Here is a 17,114-nt window from a genome sequence, read left to right on the forward strand (position 1 = left end):
TACCACCAGAGTGAACAGGCAACCTACAGAATGGGAAAAAATTTTTACAATCTACTCATCTGACAAAGGGCTAATATCCAGAACCTACAAAGAACTCAAACAAATTTACAAGAAAAAAACAACCCCATCAAAAAGTGGGCAAAGGATATGAACAGACACTTTTCAAAAGAAGACATTTATGCAGCCAACAGACATATGAAAAAATGCTCATTATCACTCGCCATCAGAGAAATGCAAATCAAAACCACAATGAGATACCATCTCACACCAGTTAGAATGGCGATCATTAAAAAGTCAAAAAACAACAGGTGCTGGAGAGGATGTGGAGAAATAGGAACACTTTTACACTGTTGGTGGGACTGTAAATTAGTTCAACCATTGTGGAAGACAGTGTGGTGATTCCTCTAGGATCTAGAACAAGAAATACCACTTGATCCAGCCACTGCATTACTGGGTATATACCCAAAGGATTATTAATCATGCTGCTATAAAGACACATGCATACGTATGTTTATTGCAGCACTATTCACAATAGCAAAGACTTGGAACCAACCCAAATATCCATCAGTGACAGACTGAATTAAGAAAATGTGTCACATATACACCATGGAATACTATGCACTCATAAAAAAGGATGAGTTCATGTCCTTTGTAGGGACATGGATGCAGCTGGAAACCATCATTCTCAGCAAACTATCACAAGGACAGAAAACCAAACACCGCATGTTCTCACTCATAGGTGGGAATTGAACAGTGAGAACACTTGTACACAGGGCAGGGAACGTCACACACTGGGGTCTGTCGTGAGGTGGGGGGAGTGGGGAGGGATAGCATTAAGAGATATACCTAATGTAAATGACGAGTTAATGGGCGCAGCACACCAACATGGCACATGTATACATATGTAAGAAACCTGCATGTTGTGCACATGTACCCTAGAACTTAAAGTATAATAATAAATTTTTTAAAAAAAGAAACCCTTGCTACCCCATGACTTCACATCTTCCTAACCTCTCCTTTGCTCACCCCATGCTGGCCACACTGACCTCCTTCTTCCTACTGGAATACATCCGGCATTCTTCAGTCTCTGGAGTCCTTTTACTTTTTGTTCCTTTTTCCGGGAAGTGTCTTCCTCCAGGTTTGGATAAATCTGGCTCCTTGACTTACTTAGAGTCTCTGCTCACATAGGACTTTCTATCAATGAGCTTTTCCATAGGGAGCCCCCTCCCTACATCCTGCACTTCCTGATCTGCCTTGTTTTACTAGCTCACCATAGAAACACTTACCCTGCTTTAATTTTCTCTATAGCACTTATCAACATCTAGCATACTAAATATACTCTTGGTTTTTTTTTTTTTTTTATCTTACTCTTCCCCTAAAACTGAAATCTCCAGGAGGCCAGGAAATTTGTTTTGAAAGTTTCAGTATCATTGCACTTAAACCTGGTACATAGTATACACTGAATACAAATCAATAGAATGAATGTAATTCTTGGAAAGCATTAACAGTAGCAGGAATTAATATAAATCATGAAGAGAAGGAAATAAGTATACCATAAGTATATGCCTATAGGAAAAGCCATAGAAATTTAGCACAAATGTATGTGATGAATATGAACTTCACAGAGATGAATCATAGCTTTAAGAGAAACTTGGACTGGCCGGGCGCGGTGGCTCAAGCCTGTAATCCCAGCACTTTGGGAGGCCGAGGCGGGCGGATCACAAGGTCAGGAGATCGAGACCACAGTGAAACCCCGTCTCTACTAAAAATACAAAAAATTAGCCGGGCGCGGTGGCGGGCGCCTGTAGTCCCAGCTACTCAGGAGGCTGAGGCAGGAGAATGGCGGGAACCCGGGAGGCGGAGCTTGCAGTGAGCCGAGATCGCGCCACTGCACTCTAGCCTGGGCGACAGCGTGAGACTCCATCTCAAAAAAAAAAAAAAAAAAAAAAAAAAAAAAAAAAGAGAAACTTGGACTGTATCAAAGAAATTATATAATAACCGAGCCAGGCATGGCGGCTCACACCTGTAATCTCAGCAATTTGGGAGATGGAGGCGGGCAAATCGCTTGAGATCAGAAGTTCAAGACCAGCCTGGCCAACTCTGTCTCTACAAAAAATACAGAAATTAGTCAGGCGTGGTGGTGCATGCCTGTAATCCCAGATATTTAGGTGACTCAGGCACAAGAATTGTTCGAACCCACGAAGCAGAGGTTGCAGTGAGATCACACCACTGCACTTTGGCCTGGGTGACAGAGGGAGATACTGTCTCAAAAAAAAAAAAAAAAAAAAAAAAAAGTTATATAATGACCAAGGAAAATAAAACTTTGGATTTAGATGATGTAGAGAAACATGATTCATAATTTCCCCTCCTTTATATGTGTTTGTCTTCTTCCATTAGATACTGGAGTACCTGAAAAGGTGTCACTGAATGTTCCTTCAAATGTGGTTGAAGGATCTCCTAGGGCAACATATTCAGTTTTGGGTGAGTCTTTCAGCCCAAGGGAAGCAGCTGTCTAGCTGTGTAATTCTAGTGCATGGGCCTCGCCTTCCGTGATTACTGAAGTCTCTGACAACGGGCATTGGATTGAGAGAAAGCACTAAGGGTTACACTATGTTACAGTTGGAAAGGGGCTTGAATAGATGTTGTGCTACATATTATGCCTTGATATATTCTAAAAAGAAAGGGTCACCTCTCTGTGCCCTCATCTTCTAGCAATTTACTAGGTGGTAGTGCTTCCAAGTCAATTTGAAAATGGTTGTGGTTGAGTTTTACCAGACATATGGCCCACGAGAAAAGATAGATCACCTACCATTCAGTTTCTTCCCTGCTTTCTCCATCCTTAAACCATCTACTTCATTTTCTCACTTTTTGTTTTTCTCCCTATTTCTTGTTTTTTCACCTTTTTTAGTCTTCTTGTCCTTCCCTATATAGGCCATTTGACCTCTCAGTTAGCTGATAATCTATTTTCCTAGCCCAATACAAACGATATCTGATTTCTTTACAACTTTCATTCCACAGGTGATATACTAGGCTCTGTAGTGCAAAACCTTCAGAACCTTCTCCAGATGCCCTATGGTTGTGGAGAGCAGAATATGGTCCTTTTTGTCCCTAACATTTATGTTCTAAACTATCTCAATGAGACACGACAGCTGACAGAGAAGATCAAGGCCAAAGCCACTAGCTACCTCATCAGTGGTGAGAGATTACCTCAGAAGGAAAAGCCATACTCTCTTAAATATTTTTGGTGAACTAAAATCTCTTTCATTAAGATTTGATAGTCATTGCTGTGGTTTTCAATAAAATGTCCCAATATACAAGTAGAAAATTCAATACTATCATCAAGCCTGTGATTGGGGATTGGGGGAGATTTTAACTAAATATTAGTTACCCTACGATTCCTAACAGCACTGAGAAAAAGGCTTAATAATCCTCCAGTGTCTTTGCCATTTCAATAAATCTATGAAAACTTCCTCTTCAGGGTACCAAAGGCAATTGAATTATAAGCACAGAGATGGTTCCTACAGCACCTTTGGGGACAATGACGGTAGCAGTCAGGGAAACACTTGGTAAGATTATTTTTTCCCTATGCTCTCTGTAGATCCATGATATTTCAGGATTCTAGAAACAGCTACTCTCTAATATCTGGAGTTTTTTGTGGAAAATTGTTAATCTTTAAATAATGCATATGCTGTATGTATCATTCCTGTTGGGTAATCTCACGGTTTCATCTCTGAAAGCTTACCTGCTGTGATAACACAGCTGAAAATGGTGAAATAAGGATCTTCTAAATGGAAATATAGAGCAGAAAATGTCACTCTTCACTCTATAAAATGACCGAGGAAGAAGCTCCCACACTGTGCATTAAAAAAGGAGAGGAGGGGGAGGACAGAAGGAGACCGTGATGCAGTAAAATCAGGAAAAGTCATTCTGGAAATGCAGCTTTCATGGTGGGGGGGCTTGGAGGCTCCAACAAATGTTTCACAACAAAAAATTTAAAAAACATCATCTCAGAGAAACCAATAAAGTTGAGAGAGAATAAAAGATATTGAGATGTTTGTTGGACTAGAGTATATTCCGCTCTTATATACTGTTTTCCCATCAATTCCTCCCAGTAATCTTCTCCACTGAATTGTGAAGAGCAATGTCTGGAGGCAGTGTGCAAAGTGAGCTGTAAAAGTGAGGTGGTCTTCATGTCTGTGTCTCTGTTTTGCTGGACAGGCTCACTGCATTTGTGCTCAAGTCCTTTGCTCAAGCCCAATCGTACATCTTTGTGGAGCACTCACACATCAGGGATGCCCTCACCTGGCTTTCACGGAGACAAAAGGCAGATGGTTGTTTCGAAGGCTCTGGATCACTGCTGAACAATGCCATTAAGGTGATGCCTTCTCTATTTTTGTTCTGGTCCCGAAGATAGTGATATATGGGAGGAAATGATGTTTGAATTGAGTCCTTCAGTCATTGCGACATAAATTTCAGGAGGAATGGTGGATTCTAAATCTCCTGAAATCTAGCAATGCCTTAGTAGTTTGTTATTGAATGAAAATAGTGTTCAAAAAAACCTCAAAGCCGAACACACTATAAAAAGTGAGGGAAGGTGATTTGGGACACACTCAAGAATTTTAGGGTAGAGGAGGAAGGGGAGAAAATCAACAATCTAGCACAAGACAAGAAACCATCTAGTGAAGATGTGAAAAGGAAAAGAAATGTTAGCAGATGGTGTCTCGTGACTATTGAAGTGTTTGAGTCTCTGCCTCTGATCCTTACAGGGTGGGGTGAACGATGAGTTGACACTCTCTGCCTACATCACCATTGCTTTGCTGGAGATGCCACTGCCTGCCACTGTATGTTCAAGCACATCCCCTGTACCTCCTTCACACATGTAAATAATAAAATTATGATATGATGAATCCCTGAGGGAAATTAATTGTGATTTTTATGGTATTTAATTTTGTTTTATTTCAATGGAATGTAAAGGACCAGATCCTTTTGGAAGCAGCAGAGGAAACTCCTCTCTGGTCAGAACTGTGAGGTTACACAGACACATTAGGGTTTTTAATCTGCAGTTAGCCTGGGGATAGCTCATTTGCCTACTTCTGCTATTTTACAATAGCCTTTCATTTTCTTTATAGCACGCAGTGGTCCGCAGTGCCCTATCCTGCCTTGAAACGGCCTGGAGCTCCACCTCAGAGGACCAAGGAAGTCTTGTCTACACCAAAGCATTATTGGCCTATGCCTTTGCCCTAGCAGGAAACAAGGTCAAACGAAGAGAGTTGCTTGAATCATTAAACAGAGAGGCTGTGAAAGAAGGTAAGAGTTGCTACTGCAAAGTTTACTTCTAACAACCACCAGTGACCAAAAGAAGGAAGGATGCCTCTACTGAGCTCATGCCTATCATGCTGCCTTAATTTAATGACAGAATAATTATCATTGATCTAAGACTTGAATTCTCTGGATAACATGGATCATTTTATTAATCCACACAGTATAGACTCTATACAGTCCCAGCTTCTAGTATCACACACACATGTAGTAGACACAAAAGCTCAATGTTATTCTCTGGAACTTTACTTTCTTGACAAGGATTTGTTTGATAGTGACTAATGCTTTCACTTTGTTTAATGCTTTCACTTCATTAAAATGAAATGTCAATTTATTAGGTGAACTATACTTATAATTATCACTTATGGATTAGATTTTGAAATCATCCCTTAAGCTAAAAATTCTACCCTTTTCTATGTCAAAGAGGATTCAATCCACTGGCAACGTCCTGGGAAACTTCAAGAAGCTAAGACCCTCTATTCTCAACCACGGGCTCCCTCTGCAGAAGTGGAGATGACATCTTATGTGCTCCTTACCTATCTTACTGTCCAGCCCGCCCCATCTTCAGAGGACCTGTCTGTGGCATCACGTATTGTGAAGTGGATTACCAAGCAGCAAAATCCCCAAGGGGGCTTCTCCTCCACTCAGGTCTGTGGGGACACTCTAGAAGGAAACATAAATATATTCACATATATGAAGATACAGCCATCTTCTGGGAGTTGAATAATGGAATAGTTGGTATTTCTAATTCACACTTTCTCCATCCCTCCATCAGCAGACAAGTTCCAGCCTTACTATCTTATGTATGGATTACTACTCTGTCCTTTTGATACTGTCTCCTCTCTTAACTCCCTAGGGGACCCCCAACCATGCAGGTAGGTTTGTTTTCACAAAGCAATGTTTTCATGGGATTACTTCCCTTAGAAAATAAATCATTTTTCACCCAAAGCCTAAAATTATCTAATATTTTATCAATAATATTTCCTCTCACCAGTAAACATGAGCACACCAATCTGATTAGGCAGATCCCTTTGCTTCTTCTGGAATTAGCTCACTGCACCATTACTTCACATAGAGCATTCCCCACCCAGGTCCCCCTGATACCTCTCTTCTGTCTACATAAACCCTGCTCATTATTCAGAGATAATCTTATTTCTCACCTTCTTCAGTCTTCTCTTACTATTCGAACCCATATTTTCTTCTCTCTTCTCTGACCTTTCATGACAAATATTGTTACATAAATTTATAAATTATTGAAATAACCTGTGCTTGTGTCAAATATCTAAGTCTTATCACCATATGTATATTGTAAACCAGCTGAATGAAGAAACTTTAAAAATTTACCTTCAAAGTATCTGAAATAGTTTATCATTACTAACCAGATTGAACTAAATTGAAATAGTTAGTGGACTGCGTTTATGACTAAATAGTTCTGAAGAAAGAATAGTGTTGTTATGGTTTACATCCAGTGTGCGTTTGTTACTTTCCTCTTCTGTGATTTCTCTACTCATTTTTTTTTTTTTCAGGACACAGTGGTGGCTCTTCAAGCCCTCTCCAAATATGGAACAGCAACTTTCAGTAAAAGTGAGAAAGCAGCTTTGGTCACCATCAAATCTTCACACACCTTTTCTAAAGACTTCCAAGTAGATGATGGCAATCGCCTAGTGCTGCAGGAGGTCCGGTTACCAGAGCTTCCGGGGGAGTACAGCACAACCGTGTCAGGGTCGGGATGTGTGTACCTCCAGGTGAGACTGCTGGGGTTTAGGAGATGCTGCAAATGGGAGAGAAAGTTTCAAGAGTTATATTTGAATTTCAAAATAAGAAAAAGAAGTTATGTGCTAAGGAACGGTATGAATCATCTGGAACAGATTATGAGACAATTTCAGTGTAAAAATTAAGGATTTTTTTCCATTTGTTTTAGACATGCCTGAGATATAACATCCTTCCCAAGAAAGAAGGGAAAGCGCCCTTTGCTCTGCAGGTTAATACTCTCCCCACGAATTGTGATGGAGTGGATGCTCACAGAAAGTTCCAGATTCACATCAACATTAGGTAAATCCTAGATCGTGACCAGACTTTTTGCACCAACCTAATAGAATATGGAGAAATTGATTTTCTTATGTGGAGAAACTCCACTCTCCAAAGCCACACATAATGAATATGGAATTCTTGCAGTGTTTATTACAAGAAACTTTCTTGCAGTGTTTATTAACAAGAAAAAGCGTTAACATTGAGAATATGGTATTACAATACCTGAAAAGTGTGAGCCTAAAATGATGGGTTTTCCAAACAACCACAACAGAAACAGATACAGTAGATATAGTAACTTAGTGTTAGAATTAGAAGGTAAAGAGAGAGTTTGTCTTGAATGAATTCCAAGAAATTTTGTTTGACTTCCTTATTCCTATGCATTGACTTTATAGTTATACTGGGGACCGACCCAGTTCCAACATGGTCATTGTTGACGTGAAGATGGTATCAGGCTTCATACCTATGAAACCATCAGTTAAACAGGTAATCCCTAGATCCCTTACAAATAGCAAAGTCATAGTAAATGCTGCCATTTATGGTTGTCAGTTTGACTTTATTGATGCACTTTTCAAGAGGTGTGCTCCCTCAAAATTGCTTCTCTAAAGGATGTCTCTATCATTTTAATAGTGTGTATCATGGTTATATGGTGTCAGGTATAGGGTATAAGTCAGAAACATGATAAATAATATTCCAACAGGCCCCAAGACACCTAGTTATGTGGAATGGTATTGAATTATTTTCCAGCTATATATAAAAAGAGAAAAGGATATATGTGTGTGTACATGCATATATATATATATATCACATATATGTGTCTGCACATACACTTATAGCATATATAGAGAATAAAAGTTCAATAAATATTGCTATTGTTATCATTATTATTCTTAAAGAAATCAAAATTAGTAGTTTGGATGCTCCTGAGAAGCTGTTTATATCGTAAATTCCTGAAAACTACTGCCAGTATAACATTTTCTCATTCCATATTTCTGGCTTATTCCCTTGATCAACAGCTCCAGAAACAGCCTCAGATTCAGAGGACTGAAGTGAGCATCAACCATGTCCTAATCTACTTTGAAAAGGTAAGACTTTCTGTGACTCTGCTAGATCTGGAGTAACAACTAGAGGTTCTAACAAACCATAACAGGTTCCATATAGTGCTGTTCACATATACAGGTGAGAGAGGACAAAGTGGCTATAAAAAGAAATGAAGCCGGCCAGGCACAGTGGCTCACACCTGTAATCCCAGCACTTTGGGAGGCCAAGGCAGGTGGATCACGAGGTCAGGAGTTCGAGACCAGCCTGGCCAAGATGGTGAAATCCCATCTTTACTAAAAATACAAAAATTAGCTTGGCACAGTGGCAGGTACCTGTAGTCCCAGCTACTTGAGAGGCTGAGGCAGGAGAATTGCTTGAACCCGGGAGGCAGAGGTTGCAGTGAGCCGAGATCGTGCCACTGTACTCTAGCCTGGGAAACAGAGCGAGACTCGGTCCCTGCCCCCCTCCCCCCAAAAAAAGGAAAAAAAAAAGAAAAAAGAAATGAAGCCTGGACTGTCAACAGGCTTGATTTATTACATTTGGCTGTCAACAAAATTGTCTCTTTTGTCCTTCTTTTATCTGTCTTTTAGTATGTTATGCAGGTCACGGAAGTCCCCTTTCTTTTCATAGGTTCTGGTACAGATGTGTATAGCATAACTACAGGGTTTGATAATATCTTATGAAGAGAGGACAGTAACTAGTAACTAGTTAATCAAAGATTAACTAACCTTTGATTCTAATTGTTTTCCTGTCCCCCCAGCTAACCCATCAAACCCTGAATTTTTCCTTCTTTGTGGAACAAGACATCCAAATAAAGAATTTAAAACCAGCTACAGTAAAAGCCTATGATTATTATGAGACAGGTAAGCTTCAGACATGCTGAGCTTTAAAACAAAAAACAAAAACAAAAACAAAAACAAAACTACTAACCCAGTAAAGGATTGCCTTAACTAAAGCAAAACTCCACAGTGTTTCACGGGAGGAAAAGGTGAGTTTGTGCGCACTGAATAATCATGTTCTTGTATATGAACCTCTCGTGTCCCCCCACTAAACAAGTCTTAGAGTCATTCTTATAAATTGACCATAAGGCAATGAGAGGGTCCATTCTATCTAACTTTCCCTATAAAGTTGTTTGTCCTGGGCTGAATTATTCCAAAGAGATAAGAAGAGTATGGTAACTGAAAAAACACATCTCAGTGCTGATGCCTGACGTGAAAAATTTGATCTGTTTTTGACTTGTGCTTTGGATAGTCTCACACAATTTGGGGAACTTTGTAATATATCAGGAAATACTTTGATTTGCTCATGGCTTTGAGCTAGAAAATTAACCACCATCGTAGCATGATGGTAGTGCTAAAACTGTTCTTTGATGAAGGGAAGGTTCAGAGAGCAAGGTGCAATTCCAATGAGAAAAATACAGCTGTGAAAAGGCACTATCTGTGGAGTCCTGTAACTATATTCAGGCACACCACCTGTGTACCCGGCCTCTCAATTCTGTTCCCAAGTCAGATTTTCTCTTGGTTTCCTCCCACCAATCCCAAACAGCTTAATAGAGAAATCATTTTTATTGGCTCTATAGCGATGCTTTCTACTTTCTTTCTTGGCTTACATAGTTTATTTACGATTCACATCTTAGGTGCTTATGTCTGAATGTCTTCACTCTTTCTCTCCATTAATTTCTGTGTTTCAGATGAATTCACCTTTGAAGAATACAGTGCCCCTTGCAGTGCTGGTAAAGTATTAATGATTCAATTGAAAGAAAATAAATAAGTATCTCAGTTAAACAGTAAAGTCTAATCCCAACTTCAAAACAAATAAGCATCTCAGTTCTCTGCATAAGACTGCTTCTTGAGATGACTGTATCCTTTCTATATCCTAAAAAACCCCTGATGTACTGTATATAAATTGAACTATATCAAATGTATTATAGCATTTCTCAGAAAAAAAATGCAAGTTAATACAATTACTGGTGTCTGGGGTGACTTGTTTGAAGATGAATCTAAGAATTTGCCGTATATAAAAACTAAATTATCTAATATGTAGTTTCCATTCTATACCCAGTGGTGATACATTCATCACCTATAACCTTTCTGGGATATTTCTAAGTGTATACTAAAGTCAAAAAATTTGTCACTGTAATTATCCATATAGCACAGCATGAAAGGCTCAGCCTGTAGGACCTTCCTTTAGGCTGATTGACAGGGTTCACCTTTGACATAGAATTTACCACGAAACCTTTGCATCTCCGCTGTGAAATATGAAAAATGGAGAACATCTCTATCATTAAAAATAATTAAAAGTTACTAAGTTCAAATATTTATAACTGAAAGACAAAGAGTTGTTCTTAAGTAGGTCACAGAATTTCCCTAATGTTTCTTCCTTTTCTTTTACTGTTTAGAATCTGAACAAAGAAATGCTTAAAAACAGCAACTTATGGGCCTCACCAGGTGAACTCCAGAAATGAAGAACAGACTCATCAAGAGAGACAACAGTGAGAGAAAGAAGGGAAGATCATTGGAAATACATAAAATGTGTATGTTGAATAAATTTATGGCATTTACAACTCTATCTTTTCTTTTGTTCTTTATCAATATCATATTCCCTTTTCTGAATATGAATCTATTCTCCATAGCACTTAGTCACAGAAAAACTATACAAAGAGGTACACTCAAAAACACTATAGATGAATTAAAGTGGAATTTTTAAGAAGTCAATTAACCCACAAAAAGGAAAAAGAAAACAGTTTTTCCAAACATTGGAAACAACAAAAAGTCTATCAGTAGATGAATGGTTTGGCAACGATACAACATAGTTCTGCTGGACGACGAAGAGGAACAAACGATTGACATACACAATGACTTGAGTGGATCTCAAAAGCATTAAGCTGCATGGGGGAAAGAAAAGCCAATCTCAAAAGGTCACATGCTGTATGATTTCTCTTACACAACATTCCTTAAATGACAAAATTGTAGAGATGAAAAACAAATTCGTGGTTACTAACGGTTACAGAGAGTGGGGGAGTGGGATGGGTGTGACTGTAAGTGGGTAGCATTAGAGAGTTTTTGTGGTGATGAAATCTTACATGTGTAGAAGCAAAAGTACTTCTTCAGATTTTTACATTTAATTCCATCTCAAATTATTTTCTTGTTTGTTGGGTGGGGAGCAAGAGAGTATCTAAACTGACTTTTTTTCCACGTAGCTTTCTAATAGTCCTATTAATATTGATGGACCAATTCAATCTTTCCCTGCTAATAAAACATGCCTCCTTTATCACATATTAAATTATCATGTATACCAAGGCTTGTTTCTGAAAGGTCTATTCTAGTCCATCGAGTACCTGGTCTATTCTTTTATGAGAATTAAAATATTTGAATTACCGTAGCTTAATAAAATATTTTAATAACTACTATGGCTGATGTCTTTTCACTTCTCTGTTTTCACTTTTTCTTTGCATTACTGATTTGTGTCCTCACCAAATCTCATGTTGAATTGTAATCCCCAGAATTGAAAGTAGGGTCTGGTGGGAGGTGATTAGATTGTGGGAGTGAATCCCTCATTAATGGTTTAGCACTATCCCCTTGGTGGTTGTTCTCATGATAGAGTTCTAGCAAGTTCTGGTCATCTAACGTGTGTAGCACATCTCCCACACCTTGCTCATGCTCCTGCCATGTTAGAAGCCTCGCTCCCTTTTAGCTTTCTGCCACGATTGTAAGTTCCTGGAGGCCTCCCCAGAAGCCTAGCAGAAGCCAGCATCATGCTTCTTGTGTAGCCTGTGGAACTGTGAACCAATTAAACCTCTTTTCTTTATAAATCAGCCAATCTCAGGTATTTCTTTATAGCAATGCAAGAATGGACTAATACAATTACTAAGATCATTATTTGTTCAAGTTAAAACTCTAGAATCTTTTAAGTTCATTATCCCCATAGTCAATTAGGTATTGTTTGGAATTGCATTGAATATATAAATGAATTTATTGTCACAAGTGTCAATTTTTTGCATTTAATCTTCCCTATTCAGACTCATTTTGTATTTACTCAATTCACATGAAGCAAATTCTAACTCTGACTTAATTTCTAAATTTGGACTGAAATACAAAGGTGAAGATTAGCTTCATAGACATATATAGTAGGATAAATTGAAAAATAACGTATACATGGAGACAAAAGATTTTCACAAGATAGTGAAAACTAGAACAGTATTTCTCATTTGATGATTGATGTCCTTGAAAGGTTTTAAGCAGGAGAATAGTTCCAATTTGCATTATGGATAGTCATCTTCCAGGCAATGGCAAGAAGAAGATAGCAAGCTTTTCCTGGATCCCAGATTCACAGTCCATTTGTGCAGAGCTGAGTACTCTTCTTCATGATTAACCAAATGAATTAGTAGACATATTGCTATTCCATACTCACACAACTACACACTTTAAAAATGATTTATGAATTCCAGTTCCAAGATGGCCAAACAGGAACAGCTCCAGTCTGCAGTTCCCAGTGTGATGGACGCAGAAGACAGGTGATTTCTGCATTTCCAACTGAGGTACCTGGTTCATCTCACTGGGACTGGTTGGACAGTGGGTGCAGCCCACAGAGCATGAGCCAAAGCAGGGCGGGGCATCACCTCACCCGGGAAGCGAACAGGTTGGGGATTTGCCTTTCTTAGCCAAGGGAAGCCATGACAGACTGTATGGGGAAACTCATGACACTGCCACCCAAATACTGTGCTTTTCCAATGATCTTAGCAAATGGCATACCAGGAGATTATAATCCATGCCTGGCTTAGTGGGTCCCACGCCCACGGAGCCTTGCTCACTCTAGTCCAAGATTGAACAGCAAGGTGGCAAGCCTGGCTGGAGAAGGGGCATCTGCCATAGCTGAGGCTTGAGTAGGTAAACAAAGCAGCCACGGCTGGGAAGCTCAAACTGGGTGGAGAGCACCGCAGCTCAATGAGGCCCACCTGCCTCTGTAGGCTCCACCTCTGGGGGCAGGGCATAGTTGAACAAAAGGCAGCAGAAACTTCTGCAGACTTAAACATCCCTGTCCAACAGCCTGAAAGGAACAGTGGTTCTCCCAGCATGGTGTTTGAGCTCTGAGAATGGACAGACTGCCCCTTCAAGAGGGTCCCTGACCCCTGCGTAGCCTAATTTGGAGATCCTCCCAGTAGGGACTGACTGACACCTCATACTGCTGGGTGCCTCTCTGAGACGAAGCTTCCAGAGGAAGGATCAGGCAGCAATATTTGCTGTTCTGCAATATTTGCTGTTCTGCAGCCTCTGCTGGTGATACCCAGGCAAACAGCATCTAGAGTGGACCTCCAGCAAACTCCAACAGACCTGCAGCTGAGGGACCCGACTGTTAGAAGGAAAACTAACAAATAGAAAGGAATAGAATCAACATCAACAAAAAGAACATCCACACCAAAACTCCATCTGTACATCACCATCATCAAAGACCAAAGGTAGATAAAACCACAAAGATGGGGAGAAACCAGAGCAGAAAAGAAGAAAATCCTGAAAACCAGAGCACCCCTTCTCCTCCAAAGGATCACAGCTCCTGGCCGGGCGCGGTGGCTCACGCCTGTAATCCCAGCACTTTGGGAGGCCGAGGCGGGCAGATCACAAGGTCAGGAGATCGAGACCACAGTGAAACCCCGTCTCTACTAAAAATACAAAAAATTAGCCGGGCGCGGTGGCGGGCGCCTGTAGTCCCAGCTACTCAGGAGGCTGAGGCAGGAGAATGGCGTAAACCCAGGAGGCGGAGCTTGCAGTGAGCCGAGATCACGCCACTGCACTCCAGCCTGGGCGACAGAGCGAGACTCCGTCTCAAAAAACAAACAAACAAACAAACAAAAAAAAAAAAACAGAAAAACAGCTCCTTGCCAGCAACAGAACAAAGCAGGACAGAGAATAACTTTGACGAGTTGACAGAAGTACGCTTCATAAAGTCAGTAATCCTTCCGAGCTAAAGAAGGATGTTCACACCCATCGCAAGGAAGCTAAAAACCCTGAAAAAAGATTAGACAAATGGCTAACTAGAATAAACAGTGTAGAGAAGGCCTTAAATGACCTGATGGAGTTGAAAACCATGGCATGAGAACTGCATGACACATGCACAAGCTTCAGTAGCTGATTTGATCAAGGGGAAGAAAGGGTATCAGTGAATGAAGATCAAATTAATGAAATGAGGTGAGAAGAGAAGTTTAGAGAAAAAAGAGTAAAAAGAAACAAACAAACCTCCAAGAAATATGGGACTATGTGAAAACACCAAATCTACATTTGATAGGTGTACCTGAAAGTGATGGGGAGAATGGAACTCAGCTGGAAAACACTCTTCAGGATATTATCCAGGAGAACTTCCCCAACCTAGCAAGACAGGCCAACATTCAAATTCAGGAAATACAGAGAACACCACAAAGATACTCTTCGAGAACAGCAACCCCAAGACACATAATTGTCAGACTCACCAAGGTTGAACTGAAGGAAAAAATGCTAAGGGCAGCCAGAGAAAAAGGTTGAGTTACCCATAAAGGGAAGCCCATCAGACTAACAGCGGATGTCTTGGCAGAAATACTACAAGCCAGAAGAGAGTGAGGGCCAATATTCAACATTCTTAAAGAAAAGAATTTTCAACCCAGATTTTCATATCCAGCCAAACTAAGCTTGATAAGTGAAGGAAAAATAAAATCCTTTACAGACGAGCAAATGTTGAGAGATTTTGTCACCACCAGGCCTGCCTTACAAGAGCTCCTGAAGGAAGCACTGAACATGGAAAGGAACAACCAGTACCAATCACTGCAAAAACATGCCAAATTGTAAAGACCATCAATGCAGGGACAAAACTGCATCAACTAACGAGAAAAAAAAAAAAAAAAAAACAGCTAACGTTATAATGACAGGATCAAATTCACACATAACAATATTAACCTTAAATGTAAATGGGCTCAATGCTCCAGTTAAAAGACAGAGACTGGCAAATGAGATAAAGAGTCAAGACCCATCAGTGTGCTCTATTCAGGAGACCCATCTCATGTGCAGAGACACACATAGGCTCAAAATAAAGGGATGGAGGAAGATCTACCAAGCAGATGGAAAACAAAAAAAAAGCAGGGGTTGAAATCCTAGTCTCTGATAAAACAGACTTTGAACCAACAAAGATCAAAAGAGACAAGGAAGGCCATTACATAATGGTAAGGAGATCAGTTCAACAAGAAGAGCTAACTATCCTAAATTATACGCATCCAATATAGGAGCACCCAGATTCATAAAGCAAGTCCTAAGAGACCTGCAAAGAGACTCAGACTCTCACACAATAATAATGGGATACTTTAACACCCCACCATCAATATTAGACAGATCAGAGAGACAGAAGGTTAACAAGGATATCAAGGACTTGAACTCAGCTCTGCACCAAGCAGATCTAATAGACATCTACAGAACTCCCACCCCAAATCAACAGAATATACATTCTTCTCAACACCACATCATACTTATTCCAAAATTGACCACATAGGTGGAAGTAAAGCACTCCTCAGCAAATATAAAAGAACAGAAATCATAACAAACTGTCTCTCAGACCACAGTGCAATCAAACTAGAACTCAGGATTAAGAAACTCACTCAAAACCACACAACTGCATGGAAACTGAACAACCTGCTCCTGAATGATTACTGGGTACATAACGAAATGAAGGCAGAAATAAAGATGTTCTTTGAAACCAATGAGAACAAAGACATAACATATCAGAATCTCTGGGACACATTTAAAGCAGTGTGTAGAGGGAAATTTATAGCACTAAATGCCCACAAGAGAAAGAGGAAAGATCTAAAATCGATACCCTAACATTACAATTAAAAGAACTAGAGAAGCAAGAGCAAACACATTTAAAAGCTAGCAGAAGGCAAGAAATAACTAAGATCAGAGCAGAACTGAAGGAGATAGAGATGCAAAAAACCCTTCAAAAAATCAATGAATCCAGGAGCTGGTTTTTTGAAAAGATCAACAAAATTGATAGACTGCTAGCAAGACTAATAAAGAAGAAAAGAGAGAAAAATCAAATAGAGAATAAAAAATGATAAAGGGGATATCACCATTCAACCCACAGATATACAAACTACCATCAGAGAATACTATAAACACCTCTATGCAAATAAACTAGAAAATATAGAAGAAATGAATAAATTCTTGGACACATACACCTTCCCAAGACTAAACCAGGAAGAAGTTGAATCCCTGAATAGACCAATAGCAGGCTCTGAAATTGAGGCAATAATTAATAGCCTACCAACCAAAAAAAGTCCAGGACCAGACGGATTCACAGCTGAATTCTACCAGAGGTACAAGAAGGAGCTGGTACCATTCTTTCTGAAACTATTCCAATCAATAGAAAAGGAGGGAACACTCCCTAACTCATTTTATGAGGCCAGCATCATCCTGATACCAAAGTCTGGCAGAGACACAACAAAAAAAGAATTTTAGACCAATATCCCTGATGAACATCGATGCGAAAATCCTCAGTAAAATACTGGCAAACCAAATCCAGCAGCACATCGAAAAGCTTATCCACCACAATCAAGTTGGCTTCATCCCTGGAATGCAATGCTGATTCAACATATGCAAATCAATAAACCTAATCCGTCACATAAACAGAACCAAAGACAAAAACTACATGATTATCGCAATAGATGCAGAAAAGGCCTTTGACAAAATTCAACTGCCCTTCATGCTAAAAAC

At 39.7% G+C, this 17,114-nt stretch overlaps 1 protein-coding gene and 1 long non-coding RNA gene across 3 annotated transcripts in view; one reads left to right on the plus strand and one right to left on the minus strand.

Moving 5' to 3' along the window:
* Positions 1–10,956, plus strand: part of LOC722289 (pregnancy zone protein-like) — a 50,464-nt gene extending 39,508 nt beyond the window's left edge. For both annotated transcript variants that reach the window (XM_001118453.5, XM_028829250.2), the window contains 14 exons: positions 2,398–2,481; positions 3,019–3,195; positions 3,479–3,566; positions 4,219–4,375; positions 4,767–4,841; positions 5,130–5,307; positions 5,744–5,967; positions 6,846–7,064; positions 7,241–7,371; positions 7,743–7,833; positions 8,364–8,432; positions 9,149–9,251; positions 10,079–10,120; positions 10,787–10,956. In XM_001118453.5, the coding sequence (XP_001118453.5) occupies positions 2,398–2,481; positions 3,019–3,195; positions 3,479–3,566; positions 4,219–4,375; positions 4,767–4,841; positions 5,130–5,307; positions 5,744–5,967; positions 6,846–7,064; positions 7,241–7,371; positions 7,743–7,833; positions 8,364–8,432; positions 9,149–9,251; positions 10,079–10,120; positions 10,787–10,809 (1,661 nt within the window). In that variant the 3' untranslated portion in view covers positions 10,810–10,956. The remainder of the gene's footprint in view (positions 1–2,397; positions 2,482–3,018; positions 3,196–3,478; positions 3,567–4,218; positions 4,376–4,766; positions 4,842–5,129; positions 5,308–5,743; positions 5,968–6,845; positions 7,065–7,240; positions 7,372–7,742; positions 7,834–8,363; positions 8,433–9,148; positions 9,252–10,078; positions 10,121–10,786) is intronic.
* The window catches only part of LOC114670782 (uncharacterized), a 43,230-nt gene that overhangs the window by 6,290 nt on the left and 19,826 nt on the right, over positions 1–17,114 (minus strand). Inside the window, exons 2-3 of the long non-coding RNA XR_013400886.1 lie at positions 6,944–7,090; positions 5,856–5,982 (exon numbers count right to left, since the gene is read on the minus strand). This is a non-coding gene — a long non-coding RNA (uncharacterized LOC114670782). The remainder of the gene's footprint in view (positions 1–5,855; positions 5,983–6,943; positions 7,091–17,114) is intronic.

The sequence above is a fragment of the Macaca mulatta genome, chromosome 11, assembly GCF_049350105.2.
Source record: "Macaca mulatta isolate MMU2019108-1 chromosome 11, T2T-MMU8v2.0, whole genome shotgun sequence".
NCBI classification, from domain to species: domain Eukaryota; kingdom Metazoa; phylum Chordata; class Mammalia; order Primates; family Cercopithecidae; genus Macaca; species Macaca mulatta.